Source organism: Hemitrygon akajei, chromosome 6 (assembly GCF_048418815.1).
Source record: "Hemitrygon akajei chromosome 6, sHemAka1.3, whole genome shotgun sequence".
In the NCBI taxonomy this organism is placed as follows: Eukaryota; Metazoa; Chordata; class Chondrichthyes; order Myliobatiformes; family Dasyatidae; genus Hemitrygon; species Hemitrygon akajei.
Window position 1 is genome coordinate 54899698 of NC_133129.1, and position 20717 is coordinate 54920414.

Consider the following 20717-nt stretch of genomic DNA (forward strand, 5'->3'; position numbering starts at 1 on the left):
TCAAAGCCTATTTCTAAAGCTTTCTTCAATATTGAAATTAGAAAGTTGATTGGATATATCAGTACTATTTTTCTTCCTAATTGCAAGAGTTATAGGATCACACATCTTGTCAATACTAGGCAAGCATGCTGAATACAAAAGATTAATTGTATAACTATTAAATTATTATGTTAAATTATTTTTGCATAAGATTTTGCTTTTTCTCATATAGTCCGCAATGATTATTCACACTTGACAGAAACTTGTTAAGCAAACTAAACTTTTTTATTATTTGATCCAATTTGTACTGTGCAGAACTATTCATTTTAATTTACAATCTGAGATGAGAGCATTTTTAACTGTAATTGAATCAAATATTATCTTCAATAAACACAATAAATTGCAAACCAGTCTAGACTCCCACTTTTAATTCTATAAGACTGATGATGGTTTTATTCTTATCTTGAATTGAATTGAATTGACTTTATTACTTACATCCTATGTATACATAAGGAGTAAAAACCTTTATGTTAATTCTCCGCCTATATGTGCAATGTGCAATTTATAGTAATTTATAATGAATATTATGTACAACAGTAGAGTAAATATAACATTGAAATACAATTGTGTCAGCATGAATTAATCAGTCTGATGGCCTGGTGGAAGAAGCTGTCCCAGAGCCTGTTGGTCTTGGCTTTTATGCTGTGGTACTGTTTCCCGGATGGTAGCAGCTGGAACAGTTTGTGGTTGCGGTGACTCAGGTCCCCAATGTCCTTTGGGCCCTTTTTACACACCTGTCTTTGTAAATGTCCTGAATAGTGGGAAGTTCACATCTACAGATGCTCCGGGCTGTCCGAACCATTCTCTGCAGAGTCCTGCGATTGAGGAAAGTTCCCATACCAGGCAGTGATGCAGCTAGTCAGGATGCTCTCAATTGTGCCCCTATAGAACGTTCTTACGATTTGAGGGCCCATACCAAACTTCTTCAATTGTCTGAGGTGAAAGAGGCGCTGATATGCCTTTTTCACCACACTTTAGCTATTGAATTTTCTTCTATGATCATTATCTGATTATAGAAGAAAATTCCATAGCTAAAATAAGACACGCCATTTCAAATAAAATATATATTTTTCCCTAACAATGTGCCAAAGTTATTTCTAATCCAGTCCTGCTGAAGGGTCTTGGCCAGAAATGTCGGCTGTTTACTCTTTTCCATTGATGCTGCCTGGCCTGCTGAGTTCCTCCAGAATTTGGATTTCCAGCATCTGCAGATTTTTTCATCCAGTCCATTATTGCTGTAATCCATCAATCTTTCTTCCTACCCGTCACCCTGACTTTCTAGGTAACCTTTTTGGAACTCACATAATTTTTTTTACACTCAAGAAGGAGAAGTAAGTTAAAATGCCAAATTTAACTATGCCAGAATTAACTACATAGGAAAACATATTCAAATTACGATTTAATATTCAACCCAGTCCCAAAATACCAGTCAATACTAGTTAATTTTTAATATCCACAATAGAAATTCTCATCTACTTCACAACGGTCACCAGACATTGCTATTTTGGGACATGGGCCTGTATTTTTTACAATATTAATTCAAATTTAATTGTATAAATTAAAAGACATTAGGTTTCAAGGGGAACCAAAAGAGCATACACTGAGAGCATGACAAGAAAATCCAGGCTTCTCAGAATACCTTCAAACAACTGGAAAACTAACGTAAAACACTCAAAACACTGGAGGAACTCAGCAGGCCAGGCAGCATCTACGGAAAACAGTATAGTTGACATTTCAGGCTGAGACACTTCGTCAGGACTGGAGAAAAAAAAAGATGAGGAGCCAGAGTTAGAAGTTGGGGGGAGGTTAGGAAGAAACAGAAGGTGATAGGTGAAACTAGGAGGTGGTGGAGGGGTGAAGTAAAGAGCTGGGAAGTTGATTGGTGAAAGAAAAGCAGGGCTGGAGAATGGGGAGTCTGATAGGAGAGGACAGAAGGCCAGGGAAGAAAGAAAAGTGGGATGAGCACCAGAGGGAGGTGTTGGGCAGGCAAGGAGATAAGGTGAGAGGGGGAAAAGGGAATGGGGAAGGTGGGGGGGCATTACTGGAAGTTCGAGAAAAGTTCATGCCTTCAGGTTGGAGGGTACCAAGATGGAATACAAGGTGTTGCTCCTCTAACCTAAGTGTGGCCTCATTGTTACAGCAGAGGAGGCAATGCACTGACATGATGGAATGGGAAGGGAAGTGGAATTAAAATGGGTGGCCATTGGGAGATCCCAGTTTTTCTGGCAGATGGTGTGTAGATGCTCAGTGAAGCAGTCTTGCAATCTATCTCAGGTCTCACCAATACACAGGAGGCCACACTGGGAGCACCTGATACAGTGGATGACCTCAACAGATTTGCAAGTGAAGTATCACTTCACCTGGAAGGACAGATTGGGGCCCTGAATAGTAGTGAGGGAGGAGGTGTAGCCCTTGTTCCACTTGCAAGGATAAATGCTAGGAGATCAGAGGAGAGGGACGAATGGACAAGGGAGTTGCATAGGGAGAGATCCCTGTGGAAAGAAGAAATTGGGAAGAAGGGAAAAATGTGCTTGGTGATGGGATCATTGGAGATGGTGAAAATTACAGAGAATTATGTGCTGGATGCGGAGGCTGGTGAGGTCGTAGGTGAGGACAGGAGGAACCCCATCCTTGGTGGGGTGGTGGGATGATGGGATGAGGTCAGACGTGCACGAAATTGAAGAGATGTGTTTGTGGACAGCATTGATGGTGGAGGAAGGGAAGCCTCTTTCTTTAAAGAAGGAAGACATCTCCCTCGTTCTGGAATGAAAATCCTCATCCTGAGAGCAGATGCAGCGGAGACGGAGGAATTGAGAGAAGGGGATGGCATTTTTACAAGTAACGGTGGGAAAAGTCCTCTCCTATCAGGTTCCTCCTTTTCCAGCCCTATATCTTTCACCAACTTCCCAGCTCTTTACATCACCCCTCTCCCCTCCTGAGTTCACCTATCGCTCGGTGTTTCTTCCTCCCCTCCCCCCACCTTCTAAGTCTGACTCTTCATCTCTTTTTCTCCAGTCCCGATGACGGGTCTCAGCCCAAAACGCCGACTGTACATTTTTCCATAGATGCTGCCTGGCCTGCTGAGTTCCTCCAGCACTTTGTGAGTGTTGCTTGGATTTCCAGCATCTGCAGATATTCTCTTGTTTGTGACTGAGCTAAAGTAAAAGTTTAGCTTTCCAAGCTGCAATAAAATGTCAATACTCATAGGAAAAGACTGTAAAACGTCATCTGACAGTGAGAGATGTTTCAGCTTCATACCAGCGTGCAGGGTGCCGTTGTCAAGTTTTGTAGCTCTGAACAATGCAATCACAAGTGGAGTAGCTAAGTTGCTGTGCTGTGTCGACTATATCTCTTCCCACCCTGCCCAATGCAAAAATGCCATTCCCTATTCCCAGTTCCTCCGTCTCTGCTGCATCTGCTCCCAGGATGAGGCTTTCCGTTCCAGGACTTCTCAAATGTCCTCTTTCTTTCAGGATCGTGGTTTCCCTTCTGGTGTCATCAAAGATGCCCTCACCTGCATCTCCTCCACCTCCTGCACTTCAGCCCTTAACCCATCCTCCCATCACCACAACGGGGACAGGGTTCCCCTTGTCCTCACCTACCACCCCACGAGCCTCTGGATCCAGCATATTATCCTCCGCAACTTCCGCCACCTTCAACAGGACCCCACCACCAAGCACGTCTTTCCCTCCCTACCCCTCTCAGCTTTTCGCAGGGATTGTTCCCTCCGCGACTGCCTGGTCCACACGTCCCTCCCCACAGATCTCCCACCTGGCACTTATCCCTGTAAGCGCAAATGCTACACCTGTCCCCACACCTCCTCCCTCACCACCATTCCGGGCCCCAGACAGTCCTTCCAGGTGAGGCAACACTTCACCTGCGAGTCTGCTGGAGTTATCTATTGCATCCGGTGCGGCCTCCTCTACATCGGCGAGACCCGACGCAGACTGGGGGACCGCTTCGTCGAGCACCTACGCTCCGTCCTTCACAATAGACAGGCCCTCCCGGTTGCCACCCACTTCAACTCTGCCTCTCATTCCCATCTAGATATGTCCATACATGGCCTCCTCTACTGCCATGATGAGGCCAAACTCAGGTTGGAGAAGCAACACCTCATCTACTGTCTGGGTAGCCTCCAGCCTGGTGGTATGAACATTGAAATCTCCAATTTCCGGTAATTCTCTCCCCCTCCCCCGGTCCCTCTCTGCCTCTCTCCCCTTTCAACTTTCTGCTTCTTTATCTCTACAGTTCTTTCATGCTTATCCCCTCCCCCTTTATCTTTCCTCGGATTGGTTTTCCACCTGGCACCTCTAGGCCCTACCCCTTCCCCTATCTCTATTACTGGGCTTCGGCCCTCTCTTCCCCCCACTCCATTCCTGATGAAGGGTCTCGGCCCGAAACGTTGGCTACTCTTTTCTCACGGATGCTGCCTGACCTGCTGAGTTCTTCCAGCGTTTTGTACGTATTCTTTGATCCACAGCATCTGCGGTTGTATTTTTGTGCAATCACAAGTGGAGTAGCTAAGTTGCTATGCTGCGTGCCGTCTGTGGAAGGCGCTGTGGAGCAACCTCGGGCTGCGGGGCTGCGTGGTTGAGCGGCGCCCGCTAGGGGCGCAGTTAGCGCCGACCGGCAGTGCGCCTGCGTCGGAGTCCCCCCCCCCCACCCCCATTCCCCACCCCCAACACACACACACACACACCAGCTCACCCCTCCCCTGAACGACAGCTGACGACGGAGAGCGAGTGGGGCCGAGTCCCCGGGCGGCCTGTCCGAGACGAGCTGTTTTCTGTAAGTGGCAAACCATCGTGTTCCGCTGCCGCCGACGGCTGCGAGGAAGGAAAGAGGCACCCGGGCTAGCCGGGGGGGGGGAAGGGTGGTGGCGGGGTAGGATAGTTCTGCGGGGTGGGGCGGGGCTCGGGGCTGCCTCGGGCCGCGGCTCGAGCTGTCCCACCCCCTCGTGGTTTGGGCTGTGGGTAAGGAATCTGATGCTGGGGGCGCCACCCACTTTTCTGGCAACCCCGCAGGGTGAGCTGGCCCCAGTGCCAACATCTGACTGGATACGGTGATAGGTCTTGGCATTTCACACCCATGGCGGAGCCAGCAGCCTTACCCTACAGTGCAGCCGGTGTTTACAAACAACTGAGCGAAAGATCAGATCAGTGCTTCCACAACCACTTCAAATTTTTGCTTCTGACAGTTTCGAAAACCATTAAGCTTGATTATTCTGAAAGTAAAAGTCGAGTTTATTGTCAGAAGCACAACTGCAATGAAAAACTTAACTTGCAGCAGCAACACCGGCACATCCCATCAGACACAACGTTCGCAAGAAGGACATAAACTAAACATTATTCAAAATTCATACCAGAAAAACCCCCACAATGAGAGCTTAAGTGCAATGGTTTTAGAAACTGTCAGACGCAAGAAATGTGAAAGTCTTGAGTTGATTTGATCTTTGTCTTACCTGTTTGGAAACGTGTGTGCAACATGAGAATGGACTTGGAATCAGCGAGATCTCAGCTGTTGGAAATGAGGAGTCAGTGCATTAAGTGCTGTTCGTTTTTCCTTAAATCCACCTGAAATCTTAGACTGATCCACGTTCTTGGGAAAGGTCCACGATCAGTTATTGAAAAGGTGGACAAAATTTGATCACTGTCCATGAACTGTTTACTAATTATCACAACACATTATACCTAAGCTACTTTAGTGATCTCTGCTGGTAGAAAGTGGCAAAAAGTATATAGTTTGCATAGATAGATAGATAGATACTTTATTCATCCCCATGGGGAAATTCAACTTTTTTCCAATGTCCCATACACTTGTTGTAGCAAAACTAATTACATACAATACTTAACTCAGTAAAAAATATGATATGCATCTAAATCACTATCTCAAAAAGCATTAATAATAGCTTTTAAAAAGTTCTTAAGTCCTGGCGGTAGAATTGTAAAGCCTAATGGCATTGGGGAGTATTGACCTCTTCATCCTGTCTGAGGAGCATTGCATCGATAGTAACCTGTCGCTGAAACTGCTTCTCTGTCTCTGGATGGTGCTATGTAGAGGATGTTCAGAGTTATCCATAATTGACCGTAGCCTACTCAGCGCCCTTCGCTCAGCTACCGATGTTAAACTCTCCAGTACTTTGCCCACGACAGAGCCCGCCTTCCTTACCAGCTTATTAAGACGTGAGGCGTCCCTCTTCTTAATGCTTCCTCCCCAACACGCCACCACAAAGAAGAGGGCGCTCTCCACAACTGACCTATAGAACATCTTCAGCATCTCACTACAGACATTGAATGACGCCAACCTTCTTAGGAAGTACAGTCGACAAGGCATCTGTGTTGGCAGTCCAGTCTAGCTTCTCGTCTAACTGTACTCCCAGATACTTGTAGGTCTTAACCTGCTCCACACATTCTCCATTAATGATCACTGGCTCCATATGAGGCCTAGATCGCACATGACCCATTGTAAGACACAAAATATTGGAGGAATTTAGCGGGTCAGACAGCATCTATGGAGAGGAATAAGACTTCCTTCAGCATTTTGTGTGTGCTATTCTGGATTTTTTGCAAAATCTCTTGTGCTCATGATTCATTGTTTCAAGTTAGTTCTACTTTTCAGCCATGGTTGAAATGTTTGAACATTTCATTTGACACTAATTAAACTATATATACTATATACTCATATATATACTATCAAGTTAGAACAGTTTATTGGCATATACACCAATGAAATGAAATTTCATGCTTGGGTGAAGCATACAGAATATTCTAAAGTGATCTAAAATTATATATTTGTGTATGGGACATTGGAAAAAAGTTGAATTTCCCCATGGGGATGAATAAAGTATCTATCTATCTATCTAATTTTACCATTTCTGTGCTTAAGCTCATATGTGGAGAGCCAAAGCAAAGTACAACTCCCTGCTTGTTGATGATAAAAGCTGTGATTTTTTTTTAAATTAAAAGTTTTTCATTGACTCTGACATTGAGATATTTATATTTCTAAAATTCAATGATTTTAATAAAAACTTAAAGCAGGTTATTAAAACCCATAAGATCAATTAATTAAAACCCACAATTAAAAACAAAATAACCGAAGACGTACCATGTCTTTTCCTTTTGCTTCTTTATCTACATTTTGCAGATAAATGTCATGGATCCTCACAATATCAACCCTCCCTAAGATTCAGGACGCTTTTTTTCCCCTTCCTATTTCAAATTTTGGAGTATTTCAGTAAAAGTGGGCTCTGTGTGAAGTACAAAGGCAGAATTACCTCATGATTTTATATGGAAGTTTTGTGGGCATCAGCATTTGACAATGACTGTGTAGAAATCCCAGACTTGGTGTCATTTACTTCATAGTTCAAATGCAGCCAATTGACTTTGGCCAGAGTGTTCTAGGCCCTTGTGTGATAAGCACATAGATATTATTTTTAATTCAGTTAATTTGATTATTTTTAACAAAATGTAGATTTGATTTGAAATAGATTTGTCTTGTGCATTTTAAAAACAAATCTGGACTCACTTACAAGTATATTTAAGTTGGACCTTATAAGAAAAATGACTAATACTTGGAAATTGGAGGTGAAATTAAAAATATTTAGAGTTGAGAGTAAATAAGTTGATGTTTGTAAACATATGTCAGAGTTTTAAGTTAGATTGTGCCAATTTATTAACTGCACTCTTTAAAAAATGACTTTCAGTTCCTCAATAATATTGACAGTATGATTTATTTTAGAGAACAGATTGTTTAGTTTTTGAAAATTAGGCAGAAGGTTTCACTAGTGAAACTATTGAAGTCCATAGTTCTAAGGCAACACAAGTGAATCTGCAGATGCTGGAAATAAATAAAAACACAAAATGCTGGCAGAACTCAGCAGGTCAGACAGCATCTATGGGAGGAGGTAGTGGCAACATTTCGGGCTGAAACCCTTCATCAGGAATATCAGGAAAACTGATTATAAATCAAGTCAGATCTGTGCAATTCTGCAAACTTTGAATACAATGGCAGCCAGTCAAGACATTAGAACAATGGACTTCATAAAAACACAAAATGCTGGCAGAACTCAGCAGGCCAGACAGCATCTATGGGAGGAGGTAGTGACAACGTTTCGGGCCGAAACCCTTGGTTTGATACTGTAGCCATATAAGTGTAAATTTTTGAAATCTAGAATTAGGAAAATACTTGCAACAGGTTTGATATTTGGGCAGATATATTCAATATTAACTCAATAAAACTGCATGAAGATTGGTGATCGATGTCTAAGTTTATTGGAAATGAAAGGATGAAAACATTGATAAAAAGCAATTGTGACTAACAGTTGAAAATCAAATTTGTGTCTTGGAGCTTTCGATTATGCTTGGAATAAAATACAATTTCAGTTTTTTGTGAGTTCCTAAACTTAAATTTCCAGATGTACAAAATTGTGTCATGTTGTTATTTGTTTCTCCAAGGGAAGAAAATATGCAAAACATTTTTACTCTATCTTTTTAAAAGCTCTAAGCTGCCTGCCCCATGTTATGTTAAGGTTTTTTCCCTGAACTCAAAACCCATGCTGTTTGAAAGCTGAAGGTGAAGAACAGTGTGTGGGAGAAGATACGCAAGAGCAACAGGCACAGAAAGAACAGCCGTCAGCTGCCTTCACTAACCCAGTGAATAAGTCTGCTCGGTGCTCTGAGGCTTGCTTGGCTGAACCCAGCCCCTGATTATTGTGGCCTGAGGGGTGGATGGGGTGACAAGAGACATAGAAATACCCTGTTGTGTTATCATCCGGCAAAAGATGCCTGCAGCCCGTAGCAGCCAGCAAATCCATCGCACTGTACTCCAAGATGCTCGTACGTGTGTATAGGCTGTATGTAAATCAGGCATCTGTAAACTGGGAGGACCTGTACTGTCTTTATTTTAGGATCTGCTTACACTTACACACTTCTCCATTTCCATCCCTGAAAATACAAGTATCATGCAGATATTTGATTTCAATTTGTCAGCTGCTTTGTGATTTGCTTTTGGTGAGATAAATTTGCAAACATAGATTTTTTTTGCAGTGATGATGCAGTGATATGTTGCACCCTTTTCATGCCATGTTGTTTGCCTTTAGATCAGAATTGGGTTGGCTATCACTGATATATGTCACAAAATTTGTTGCTTTGTGTTGGTTGGACAGTGTAACGCATAAAGGTTACTGTAAGTAGCAAAAATAAATAAATAGCACAAAGGAATAACGAGGTAATGTTCATGGTATTATGGACCATTCAGATGGCAGAGGGTAAGAAACTGTTTCTGAACCATTGATTGTATGTCTTCAGCTCCCGTATCTCCTCCTTGATGGTTTGAACAAAAAGGGCATGTCCTGGACAGTGAGTGTCCTTAATGATGGATGCTTCTTTCTTGAGGCACTGCCTCTTGAAGATGTCCTTCTTGTAGGGGAGGCTTGTGTCCTTGATGGAGCTGGCTGAGTCGACAACACTGCAGCTTTTTTTGATCCTGTGCATAAGAGCCGCCTTACTGGGCATTGATGCAACTAGTCAATGCTTTCCATTGCACGTTTATAGAAATTTGCAAGTCTCCGGTGACACACCAAATCTCCTCAAACTTCTTTGTATTGGGCCCAAGGCAGATTCTACGACATGTTGAAGCCCAGGAACTTGAATCTGATCACTCATTCCGGTACTGACCTCTCACTGAAGATTGGTGTGTTTTTTTTCCCTGACTTCCTCTTTCTTAACTCCACAGTCAAATCTTTGTTCTTGCTGATACTAGTTTGTTGTTATAGCATCAGTCAACCAGTGGATCTATTGCTTTTGTACATCTTCTCGTCATCATTAGAGATTCTGTCAGCAACAGTGGTGTTATCAGTGATTAAGGTTGTAAAACCTATTCTCTAGTGAATGTTTCAGACTGTTTTCTGTGTTCTGCTTGTTTGAGAAGCATCTTATTTAGCTTTATGCTATTGCAATGTATCCTGCTGCGTTACTTCATGAACTTTGCAGAGTGCATTGCTTAGATTGCAGAAGTTGTCTGAAAGCATAATGCAAATCTTTCCTCTGAAAACTACATTGTTAAATGACTTGAAAATGCATTTGATGTAAATTCCAATGTGAAATAACGGTTGCTTTATTAGGAGTTATGGCTTTGATACACTGCTGTTACGTATCCCGTAACTGGATCACTTACCAGCAAAGATAGAGAGGTCTGCTGAAGTCTGATGGTACCATTTTTAAACGTTTTTATTTATAAAGGGGCACAAAAGTAAGGTTAATACAAACATTCAGATAACATACGTCGTCAATACTCAATCTAAAGCGCAGGGATAGTACTAATCAATAAGAAATAAGCTCTATCGTTGTCTTGGGGTAAGGTATATATTGTCCGCTGTATATCTAAAAGTCTCTTGCGTTCACTGCAGTTCCACCAGCTGCCGTCTTTTGGGGTGTCGTGGTGGTGCACTTCTGATAGAGAGAGAGAGATAGAGATTGAATGAAACAGTTACCCGGCGGGTTCTTTTCCAACCTTTAGGAGTTCGATCCGTCGGAGTCTCGTTGGGGGGTGGCCATTCACTTGTGGCCTCTCCTGTAGCTAAAACCTTTCTTTCGTGGTGAGGTCGCCAATCCCAGGCAAGGAAAAGACGCACACGAACCCCTCCACCGGCTGTCGCTATTAAACGCTGTCACAGGATTTCTAGCGTGTCTTCTGGTGCGTCTCGGGGGCCGTCTTTACAACCCCTCTTTTATCTGAACTCACGGGGTCTCAGATGTCAATCAGGTTGGGATGATGCAATCTCTCTCCATCTCTCCACCAACGTTGCCCTGAGGGTATACACGTAGTATAGTTCTCAATTCACAAAGGTGTCTCCACGAGACAATGACCACAGTCGCCAGCTTTTGCCTTGCCGTGAAACGAGGGACACCGCACGTATCTCTCTCTTCTCTTGGGTCATTGACCCGCCCCCCTTCACTAGGGCTCTGGCGATTCTCACAAAGGAGGGGGCTGGGATCATAACACTGCATATTAAATTTTCTCCAAAACTAGTTAGTACTCTGGACAAAATATTCACAGTTTGCAGTTCAAATTGCATTATATTATCAAAGTATTTATAAATTGTACAATCTTGAGACTCCTTTACTCACAGGCAGCTGCAAAACAAGAAACCCCAAAGACCCCAATTTAAAAAAAAGACCAACAGCCAATGCACAGACAGAAAAAAAAATCAAATTAAATCATTCAAACAATAAAGCAACTATCAGCATTCAGATTGAAATTGAGTACATAAACTTGATCAACACGCACATGCACAATGCTGGAGGAACTCAGCAGGCCAGGGAGTGTCTATGGAAAAGAATAAACAGTTAACGTTTTGGGCCAGAACCCTTCATCAGGACTGGAAAAAAAGATGAGGTCAGAGCAAGAAGGTGGGGAGAGGGAAGGAAGAAGTATGAGGTGATTGATGAAACTGGGAGAGGGCAAGGGATGTAGTAAAGAGCTGGGAAGTTGGTGAAAGAGATAAATTTCTGGGTAAGGGGAATCTGATCGGAGAGGACAGAAGGCCATAGAAGAAAGGGAAAGGGGAGGAACACCAGAAGGAAGTGATAGGCATGGACTTGCATATGGGAATACGAAGTGGAATTGATATGGGTGGCCACCAGGAGATCCCACGTTTTCTGGCGAAGCAGTCTTCCAGTCTGCGTCAGGTCTCACTAATATATACGCGGCCGCACTGGAAACAGCACGTGACCCCAGAAGGCTCACAGGTGAAGTATCGCCTCACCTAGAAGGACTGTTTGGGGCCTTGAATGATAGGGAGGACGTATAGAAGCAGGTATATTACTTGTTCCACTTGCAAGGATAAGTCTCCTGTATATCGGAGAGACCCAACGTAGATCGGGAGTCTGCTTTGCCGAGAACCTATGTTCTATCCGCCAGAAAAAGCAAGATCTCCCGGTCGCCACTTATTTCAATTTGACTTCCCATTCCCATTCTGATATGCTAGTCCATGGTCTCCTCTACTGCTGTGATGTGGCTACACTCAGGCTGGAGGAGCAACACCTCGTATTTCGTTTGATGGCATGAATATCGACTATTTGCTTTTTTACATAGATGCTGCCTGACCTGCTGAGCTTGTCCAGCATTTTTTTTAAATTGATTTTTTAATGCATTTTCTACAACACTACAAAAAAAACCCCAAGAACGAAATAGGAAATTAATACAGTGCAAGATAAACATACAATGGTAATATAATACAGAATATAATAATTGAAAAAGCACCCAAATTGAAGTCGTGTAAAGTTAGTATCCACCCCCACCCCCACAAGAAAAAAAACTCCAGACCAACCAGAGCAAAATGTAGGAAATATAAATTAGAACATTCAAACCCCCAAAACTGTAAATACAATTAAAAACAGAAGATAATAATGCCTACTACCAAAAAAAAGCTGAAAGCAAGGGACTGAAAAAGAAAATTAGTCAAAAGGAAAGTTATGAAAATACTCAATAAAAGGTCTCCAGACCTTATGAAACTTTATGTCCGAATTAAGAATTGAGTAACGAATTTTTTCAAGATCTAAACAGGACATAATATCATTAAGCCATTGAGTGTGCATGGGTGGGGCAACATCTCTCCATCTAAGAAGAATTAGATGTCTAGCCAGGAGAGAAGCAAAAGATAATATTCGACGTTTAGTCAAACTCAAACGTTTATCTGTCTCAGCCAAGAAACCAAAAAGAGCAATTAAAGGGTTAGGTTCTAAGTGGCGATTCAGAATACAGGATAAAGTTAAGAAAACATCCCTTCAAAATTTCTCTAGACTAGGACAGGTCCAGTACATATGAATAAGAGAAGCCTTGCCACTTTTGCATTTATCACAAAAAGGACTAATATTAGGATAAAATTGAGATAATTTAGATTTGGACATATGAGCCCTATGAACAATCTTAAACTGTAAAAGACAGTGGAGAGCACAAAGAGAAGTTGAGTTAACCGACTTGAGAATCGAGTCCCAAACCTCATCAGATAAAGGGATATTTAAGTCATGCTCCCAAGCCATTCTGATTTTATCCAAAGGGGCGCACCGTAATGATACTAATTTATCACGAATAAAAGATATTAAACCTTTACACAATGGATTAATAGAAAGAAACAAGTCCATAGCATTCTTCTCGGCCATCTCAGGGAAGTGGGTAATAAAGGATTAATGAAGTGTGTAATTTGGAGATATCTAAAGAAATGGGCATTAGGTAGATTAAACTTAGCAGAGAACTGTTGAAGAGATGTGAAGCGATTATCAATGAAAGATCTTGTCCAGCATTTTGTGTGTGTTGCTTGGTTTTCCAGAATCTGCAGATTTTCTCATGTTTATGCCATAAATCCCAAGATGGGAGCAGCCAGAGTGGGCCCATAGTTTCAGTCTCAGTCCATCAAACAGAGGCAAATCACAATGAAGCTCGAAGACACTAAGCCTGCAAAAGCCAGGCACGACACAGCCTCAGCTTCAGTGCCGAGGAGAGCAGAGTAAAACGTTGCTGAGCAGAACTAGCTTAACCTCACCTCCGGTTCTGACACTGTGCCTTTTCAGTCAGTCTGTCCCAGAACACGCCTGGACCTCACTCTGTCTTGCACCCACATGCTCTGACCCTTGGATCTGTCTTGCCTGTGCTTACCTCTTCATTATTTGCTGTGATTGTTTACCACAATTTTCCATTTTTAAAAGTGTTATTGCTAATTTAGTCAAATTTCTTACTTTGGGAACCACCTGTAAGGTGTTGCCCACGTTTGGTAGCACCATCTTAAACTAGAAATATTATGTTTGTTTATGCCCCATTGGTGACTCAAACTTGCACATTTCTAATATTGATTTTTTACAAAATTAAGTAATTATAAAAAGTCACTTTTTGTTCTTTTGAAGATTGTATCTTTGAAAGAAAGTGGACTATAAATTATTGTAATCTCATTGATAGAAATGTTTTGGTTTTAAAGTGTTTGGGGTGAGATGTGTGACTAAGTAAATATATATCAGGATAATTTGGTTAAAACTTTACATTCTATTAGCCTCAAAAAGATGATAAAGAATGCTACTTATCATCTCACTTTCAGTGATTGACTTTAATAATTTGAGCTATAAAGCCAATTTGTAGTAGAATCAAAGTGAATGAAAGGGAAATAGACTCTGAAAAAGCAAGATAATTCATTGCAGTGGGATAGTGTAGCTTGTATGGTATTTCAATGAAGCTATACAGGAATGTGGTGTATCTGTTGAACTAAGTGAATTATACCTTATTCAATAGAAAATACTGCAGAACAAAACCTGTTGAGTCAAGTGACATATCTCACTCCCTATTTTGTATTAATATGAAATTCAGGTAAATTAAACATATCTATGTGCAAAAGACATGAATATTCAGTTCAGAGTATAAATCGTTTCTAATTTGGCTATTGCACAAGTAGATACTGTTTCATGAAGAAACCAGATGGACCATATCCCAGAGTCTTTAGTGAGGTTGCTGAAGAGATAACGGATGCATTGGTCATGATCTTTCAAGAATCATTTGATTCTGGTGTGGTCCTGGAGGACTGGAAGATTGCAAATGTCACTTCACTCTTTAAGAAGGGAAGAAGGCAAATTAAAAGAAATTACAGGTCAGTTAGCTTAACCTCAGTGGTTGGGAAAGCATTGGACTCTATTATTAAGGATGACGTTTCGAGATACTTGGAGACTAATGATAAAACAAGTCAAAGCCAACATGGTTTCTGTAAAGGGAAATCTTGCCTGACAAATCTATTAGAGTTCTTCGAGGAAGTAATAAGCAGGGTGGACAAAGGAGAGGCAGTGGATGTCGTTTACTTGGGTTTTCAGAAGGTGTTTGATAAGGTGCCACACATGAGGCTGCTTAGCCAGATAAAGTCCTATGGTGTTACAGGAAAGATACTGACATGGATACTGGATTGGCTGACAGACAGGAGGCAGCAAGTGGGAATAAAAAGGGCCTTTTCTGTTTGGCTGACAGTGACTAGTGGTGTCCCTCAGGGGTCAGTCTTGGGACTGCTGCTTTTCACATTGTTTGTCAGTGATTTAGATAATGTAATTGATGGCTTTGTTGCAGAGTTTATGGATGATACGAAGTTAGTTGGAGGAGTAGGTAGCGCTGAGGAAGCAATGTGATTGGAGCAGGACTTGAACAAATTAGAAGGATGGGCAAAAAAATGGCAGATGGAATACAGTGTTGGGAAATGTATGATAATGCATTTTGGTAGAAGGAACAACAGTGCAAACTATTATCTAAATGAAGAGAAGGTTCAAACATCAGAGGTGCAGAGGGACTTGGGAGTCCTCGAGCAAGTCTCCCAGAAGGATGATTCACAGTTTGGGTCTGTAGTAAAGAAGGGAAATGCAATGTTGGCACTTATTTCAAGGGGAATAGAATATAAAAGTAAGGAGATCATGCAGAGCCTTTATAAGACACTAGTCAGGCTGCACTTGGAGTATTGTCAACAGTTTTGGGCCCCATATCTCAGAAAGGATGTGTTGTCATTGGAGAAAGTCCATAGGAGGTTCACAAGGATGACTCCAGAATGAAGGGGTTGACACATGAGGAGCGTTTGGCAGCATTGGGCCTGTACTCACTGAATTTAGAGGAATGCAGGAGGATCTCATTGAAACCTACTGAATGTTGTGAGGATTAGATAGGGTGGATTTGGAGAAGATGTTTCCTGTGGTGGGGGTATCCAGAACTAGAGGGCACAGCCTCAAAATTGAGGGGTGACCATTTTTATAACAGAGGTAAGGAGAAATTTTTTTAGCCAGAGAATAGTAAAGCTGTGCACTGCTCTGCCACGGACTGCGGTGGAAACCAAGTCAGTGTGTATATTTAAGGTGGAAGTTGATTGTTTCCTGATCAGTCAGGGCATCAAAGGATATGGTGAAAAAGCAGGTGTATGAGGTTGAGTGGGATCTGGCATCAGTCATGATGGGATGGCGAGCAGACTCGATGGGCTGAATGGTATAATTCTGCTTCTATGTCTTATGGTTTTGAGAAATTTGTTTGATTATTATTGTTATGTTGTACAAGCAATGAGTGCTCTGTATATCTGAAGATATTAATGATGACTCTCATTTTGTAACAGACTTCTAAGCTAGGTTGTACCATTGATCACCTCGGTGGGGGGGTGGTTTCCCTTGTATTTAATTAACCTCTACTAAATGCAACAAAGATGTAAATTTGTTGTTACACCCATCCAAATATGTTATGGCTTAGTAAATTTATAAACTTCACTAGAAGATTAATAAATACTAACCACTCAGTGATGGGTACCTTTAGCAATCTCATCAATGATTGTGTCAAGAAGATGGCAATGAGCCATCTTGATGAATCATTACAATTCATATGGTAAAGATATTCCTGCAGTGCAGTGATGTTGCCTTGCTTGGTAGAGAGACTTTGGAATGGTTAGTTTGGATCAGGGAAACAATCCAGCTACATTCCAGTTAGATTTGTTTCTTGGGTACTTCTATCACCTTGCTAACCCAGAAGGAAACTAATTGAGATCTGCACGTTGAGATTTGGTGATAAAGTGTACTGTCAATAATACTGTAAAAGCACAAGAAACAGTAGAATAGTTCCCATATTTTTCTCTTTTCTGGTAAAAATAACAACCTTGTGATGATTAAATTTGTCATTAAGTGTAAAGATTGAAAAATGTGTTTTCTTTTTCTCCCAGTTTTGCAAATGTCATTACATGCTAAATTCAGATATCCTAAGCGTAACTGAGCTGCACTTTCACATCTCTTTTGTAGCCTTTGACTCTGTAGTGAATTTAATTGTAAAAACAAGTACAACAGTAAAAGGACAAATCTCTTTTATACTTGAAATCCTATAAATGCCACACATGTGAAAGTAATTAATCATCCAAATGATGACTTCAAAACGTTCTTGTAAGAACGTCTTGTAAGACCTATTGCCATCTTGTAAGAAGGCAATAGGTGCAGGAGTAGGCTATTCGGCCCTTTAAGCCAGCACCGCCATTCAGTGTGATCATGGCTAATTATCCACAGTCAGTACCCGGCTCCTGCCTTCTCCCCAAATCCCTTGACTCCACTATCTTTAAGAGCTCTATCTAACTCTTTCTTGAAAGCATCCAGAGAATTGGCCTCCACTGCCTTCTGAGACAGAGCATTCCATAGATCCACAACACTCTGGGTGAAAAAGTTTTACCTGAACTTCGTTCTAAATGGCCTACCCCTTATTCTTAAACTGTGGCTTCTGGTTCTGGACTCCCCCAACATCGGGAACATGTTTCCTTCCCGTAGCGTGTCCAATCGCTTAATAATCTTAAGTGAGGGGGACAGCAGGGTCTCGATATGCCTCATGATGAGCCTCTCGAAGCACTTCATGATGATGGATGTGAGTGCAATGGGACAGTAGTCATTTAGGCAGGGCACTGAAGACTTCTTCAGCACGGGGACGATGGTGGCGGTCTTGAAGCACGTTGGAATGGTGGCGCTGCTCAGGGAGATGTTGAAGATGTCAGTGAGAACATCTGCTAGCTGGTTTGCACATCCTCTGAGCACTCTACCAGGGATGTTGTCTGGTCCTGCAGCTTTCCGTGGGTTGACCCTGCACAGGGTTCTTCTCATGTCGGCCACGGTGAGACACAGCACCTGGTCATTTGTAGGAGGGGTGGACTTCCTTGCTGCCATGTCATTTTCCGCCTCAAAATGGGCATAGAAGTTATTCAGCGCATCTGGGAGGGAGGCATCACCTGCACAGTCAAGTGATGTTGTCCTGTAATTAGTAATGTCCTGGATGCCGTTCCACATGCACCGTGTGTCGCTGCTGTCCTGGAAGTGACTGTGGATTAGCTGGGCATGTGCACACTTTGCCTCTCTGATGGCTCGGGACAGTTTGGCCTTTGCTGTTGTTAGAGCTGCCTTGTCACCTGCTCTGAAGGCGGAGTCGCGGGTCCTCAGCAGCGCACGCACCTCCGCGGTCATCCACGGCTTCTGGTTAGCGCGTATAGTGATGGTCTTGGACAGAGTAACATCATTAATGGACTTGCTGATGTAGCTGGTCACTGATGCTGTGTACTCCTCTAAGTTGGTAGAGTTGCCATTGGTTGCAACCTCCCTGAACATGTGCCAGTCAGTGTTCTCAAAGCAGTCTTGAAGAGCAGAGATGGCTCCTGCTGGCCAGGTTTTCACCTGCTTCTGAACTGGTCTGGAGCGCCTGACGAGCGGCCTGTATGCTGGGATTAGCATAACAGAGATGTGGTCTGAGTATCCGAGGTGGGGGCGGGGCTCTGCCCAGTACACGTTGGGGATGTTTTTGTAAACCAGGTCCAACGCTTTCTCCCTCCTCGTTGCAAAGTCCACATACTGATGGAATTTGGGGAGCACTGACTTAAGGTTTGCGTGGTTAAAATCACCGGCGACAATGAACAGTCCATCAGGGTGTGCATTCTGCATTTTGCTAATAGCCCCGTACAGTTCACAGAGAGCCTCCTCAGCATTAGCGCTGGGGGGAATGTAGACACCGAATATTAAACAGAGGTGAATTCCCGTGGCAAATAATATGGTCTGCATCTGACAGCCACAAACTCCACTTGCGATGAGCAGTGTCTGGAAACCAGCACAGAGTTCTTACACCATTCTGTGTTGATGTAAATACACACACCACCACCGCGAGTCTTACCAGAGAGAGCTGCATCCCTGTCTGCTCGAAAGAAGGCGAGCCCATCGCGCTGAATATCGGCGTCTGAAATTCCATCAGTGAGCCATGTCTCTGTAAAGATGTACGCACAACAAACTCTGTACTCCCGCTGAGTATTTCGTTGGAGTCGGATGTAGTCCAATTTATTGTCCAGGGAGTGGACATTGGAGAGCAGAATGGACAGGAAATCCGGCTGGTTAGGGTTAGTTTCACACTGCCACCCAGCTTTGTGTCATCTGCAAATTTGCTAATTTTACTTCTAATCCCTTCTTCTAAATCATTAATGTATATTGTAAACAGCTGCGGTCCCAGCACTGCGCCTTGCGGTACCCCACTAGTCACTGCCTGCCATTTTGAAAAGGATCCGTTAATCCCATTAATAAGACAAGTTGGTAGTTGGCTTTATTTTGCTATTTCATTTGAAAGTTCTATTTTGGTTTTTTACCACTGAGAGCTTGCCTGCATTTATTGACTTTTGTCCTTTATTTCTCTATGCATATGGTCTTGTGACTTATTGGCCTTAATTCCCTTCCAATCACCTTCTGCATTCATCAGGGTTTTGATTTCCTCTTTGATCACTTTTGTTTTTGCATCTTTTTGGAGGTGCTGTTATTTTTCTTGATGAACTTTTTCAAGGGCGGTGGGCAAGGGCTGAAACATATGCTTGGTATCACTCTGCTATCTTAGAGCTTCGTGAACCGTAAACTTGAGTGCTGTCTATTTTTCCTCTGACTGCATGAGTTTCTGCTGTGTGCTGTGATTTCATCTTGCAGTATAAAGGCATGTTGGTAGATTAACTGTCTGCTATAATTTACCCCTTGCTGGAGCTCAGTAGCAAAAGAATTGAGGGGGAGTGACTGGCTTGTGAGAAACCAAAATGTAAGTTTGGTGGGAAATAAGGAGGGAACTATGGGAATGCTCTTTTAGGAGTTGGTATGGATCTGAAGGCCTTTGTGTGTTGTAAGAAGTGAGTAATTAAGTGGACTGTCTGCATAGACGTACAAAACATCAAATTAGTGCTGAGGATTGGTCGAACATCATTGATTATGGTGGCAAGCTTGATGTACAGCTTTCCATTGTCATGTTGAGTGTGTACTTTGTCACTTATATATAATGTTTGTGCATTTAGTTAATTTACTTTTGTTGATTGTGTCAGATGTTTCATATCCACTGGAATGGGTTTTTGGTTTTAACCTCATTTGAAAAATGACAGTTATCTTGAAATAGTTGTATCCATGTTTTTTGATTTTACTGCAGGAAAGTCTGTGATGTGATACTAAAAACAAAATAACTACAAGGTGGAAGTCTAAAAACAAAGTGCTGGAACTCCTCAACAGGTTGGACTGTATTTGGAAAAAGAGAAACAGTTAATAATTCTGATGAATGATTTTCCACCAGAACCTGATCAAAGTTCAACTGTAATATAATATCTCCAAATTCACCACTTCTCTATCTGTCATGAATATCTTCTTTACAATAAAAATTTTAACCTCAAGTTGTGGCACTAATAATTTGTATGCTCAATTATGAATGTAATGTGTCTTTATGGTTTGATAAATAATGTTAAGTATCATTTTAACTTTAGGTGGAAACAACACGTGTTTCTTGTCATCATGGCAAGAGAAGAAGCAGGGTCCCCATCAAAATTTTCATGCAAAATCATGACCTTCTACCCCACAATGGAAGAGTTTAAGAATTTTTCTAAGTATATTGCATACATGGAGTCTCAAGGTGCACACAGAGCAGGTCTTGCAAAGGTAAGAAATTCAAGATCGATGGTTTGCTTTGATGTAATACCTGGAAATTTCTTAGCTGTTTATTTTAAATGCTGAAAATAGACGATAGATAATTGTTGAATAACACACACAAAATGCTGGAGGAACTCAGCAGGTCAGACAGCATCTAGGGAAATTAATAATCAGTCGACGTTTTAGGCTGAGACCCTGCATCAGGACCGGAAAAGAAGGGGAAGGAAGCCAGAG

At 42.2% G+C, this 20717-nt stretch overlaps 1 protein-coding gene across 6 annotated transcripts in view; it reads left to right on the forward strand.

Moving 5' to 3' along the window:
• The first annotated feature begins 4701 nt into the window (after positions 1-4701).
• The window catches only part of LOC140729074 (lysine-specific demethylase 4C-like), a 373937-nt gene continuing 357921 nt past the window's right edge, over positions 4702-20717 (forward strand). For 5 of the 6 annotated variants that reach the window (XM_073048378.1, XM_073048374.1, XM_073048377.1 and 2 more), the window contains exons 1-2: positions 4702-4827; positions 20321-20492. In XM_073048378.1, the coding sequence (XP_072904479.1) occupies positions 20349-20492 (144 nt within the window). In that variant the 5' untranslated portion in view covers positions 4702-4827; positions 20321-20348. Of the gene's footprint in view, positions 4828-19992; positions 20073-20320; positions 20493-20717 lie in introns of all 6 variants that reach the window. The other variant, XM_073048375.1, reaches the window with a different exon arrangement.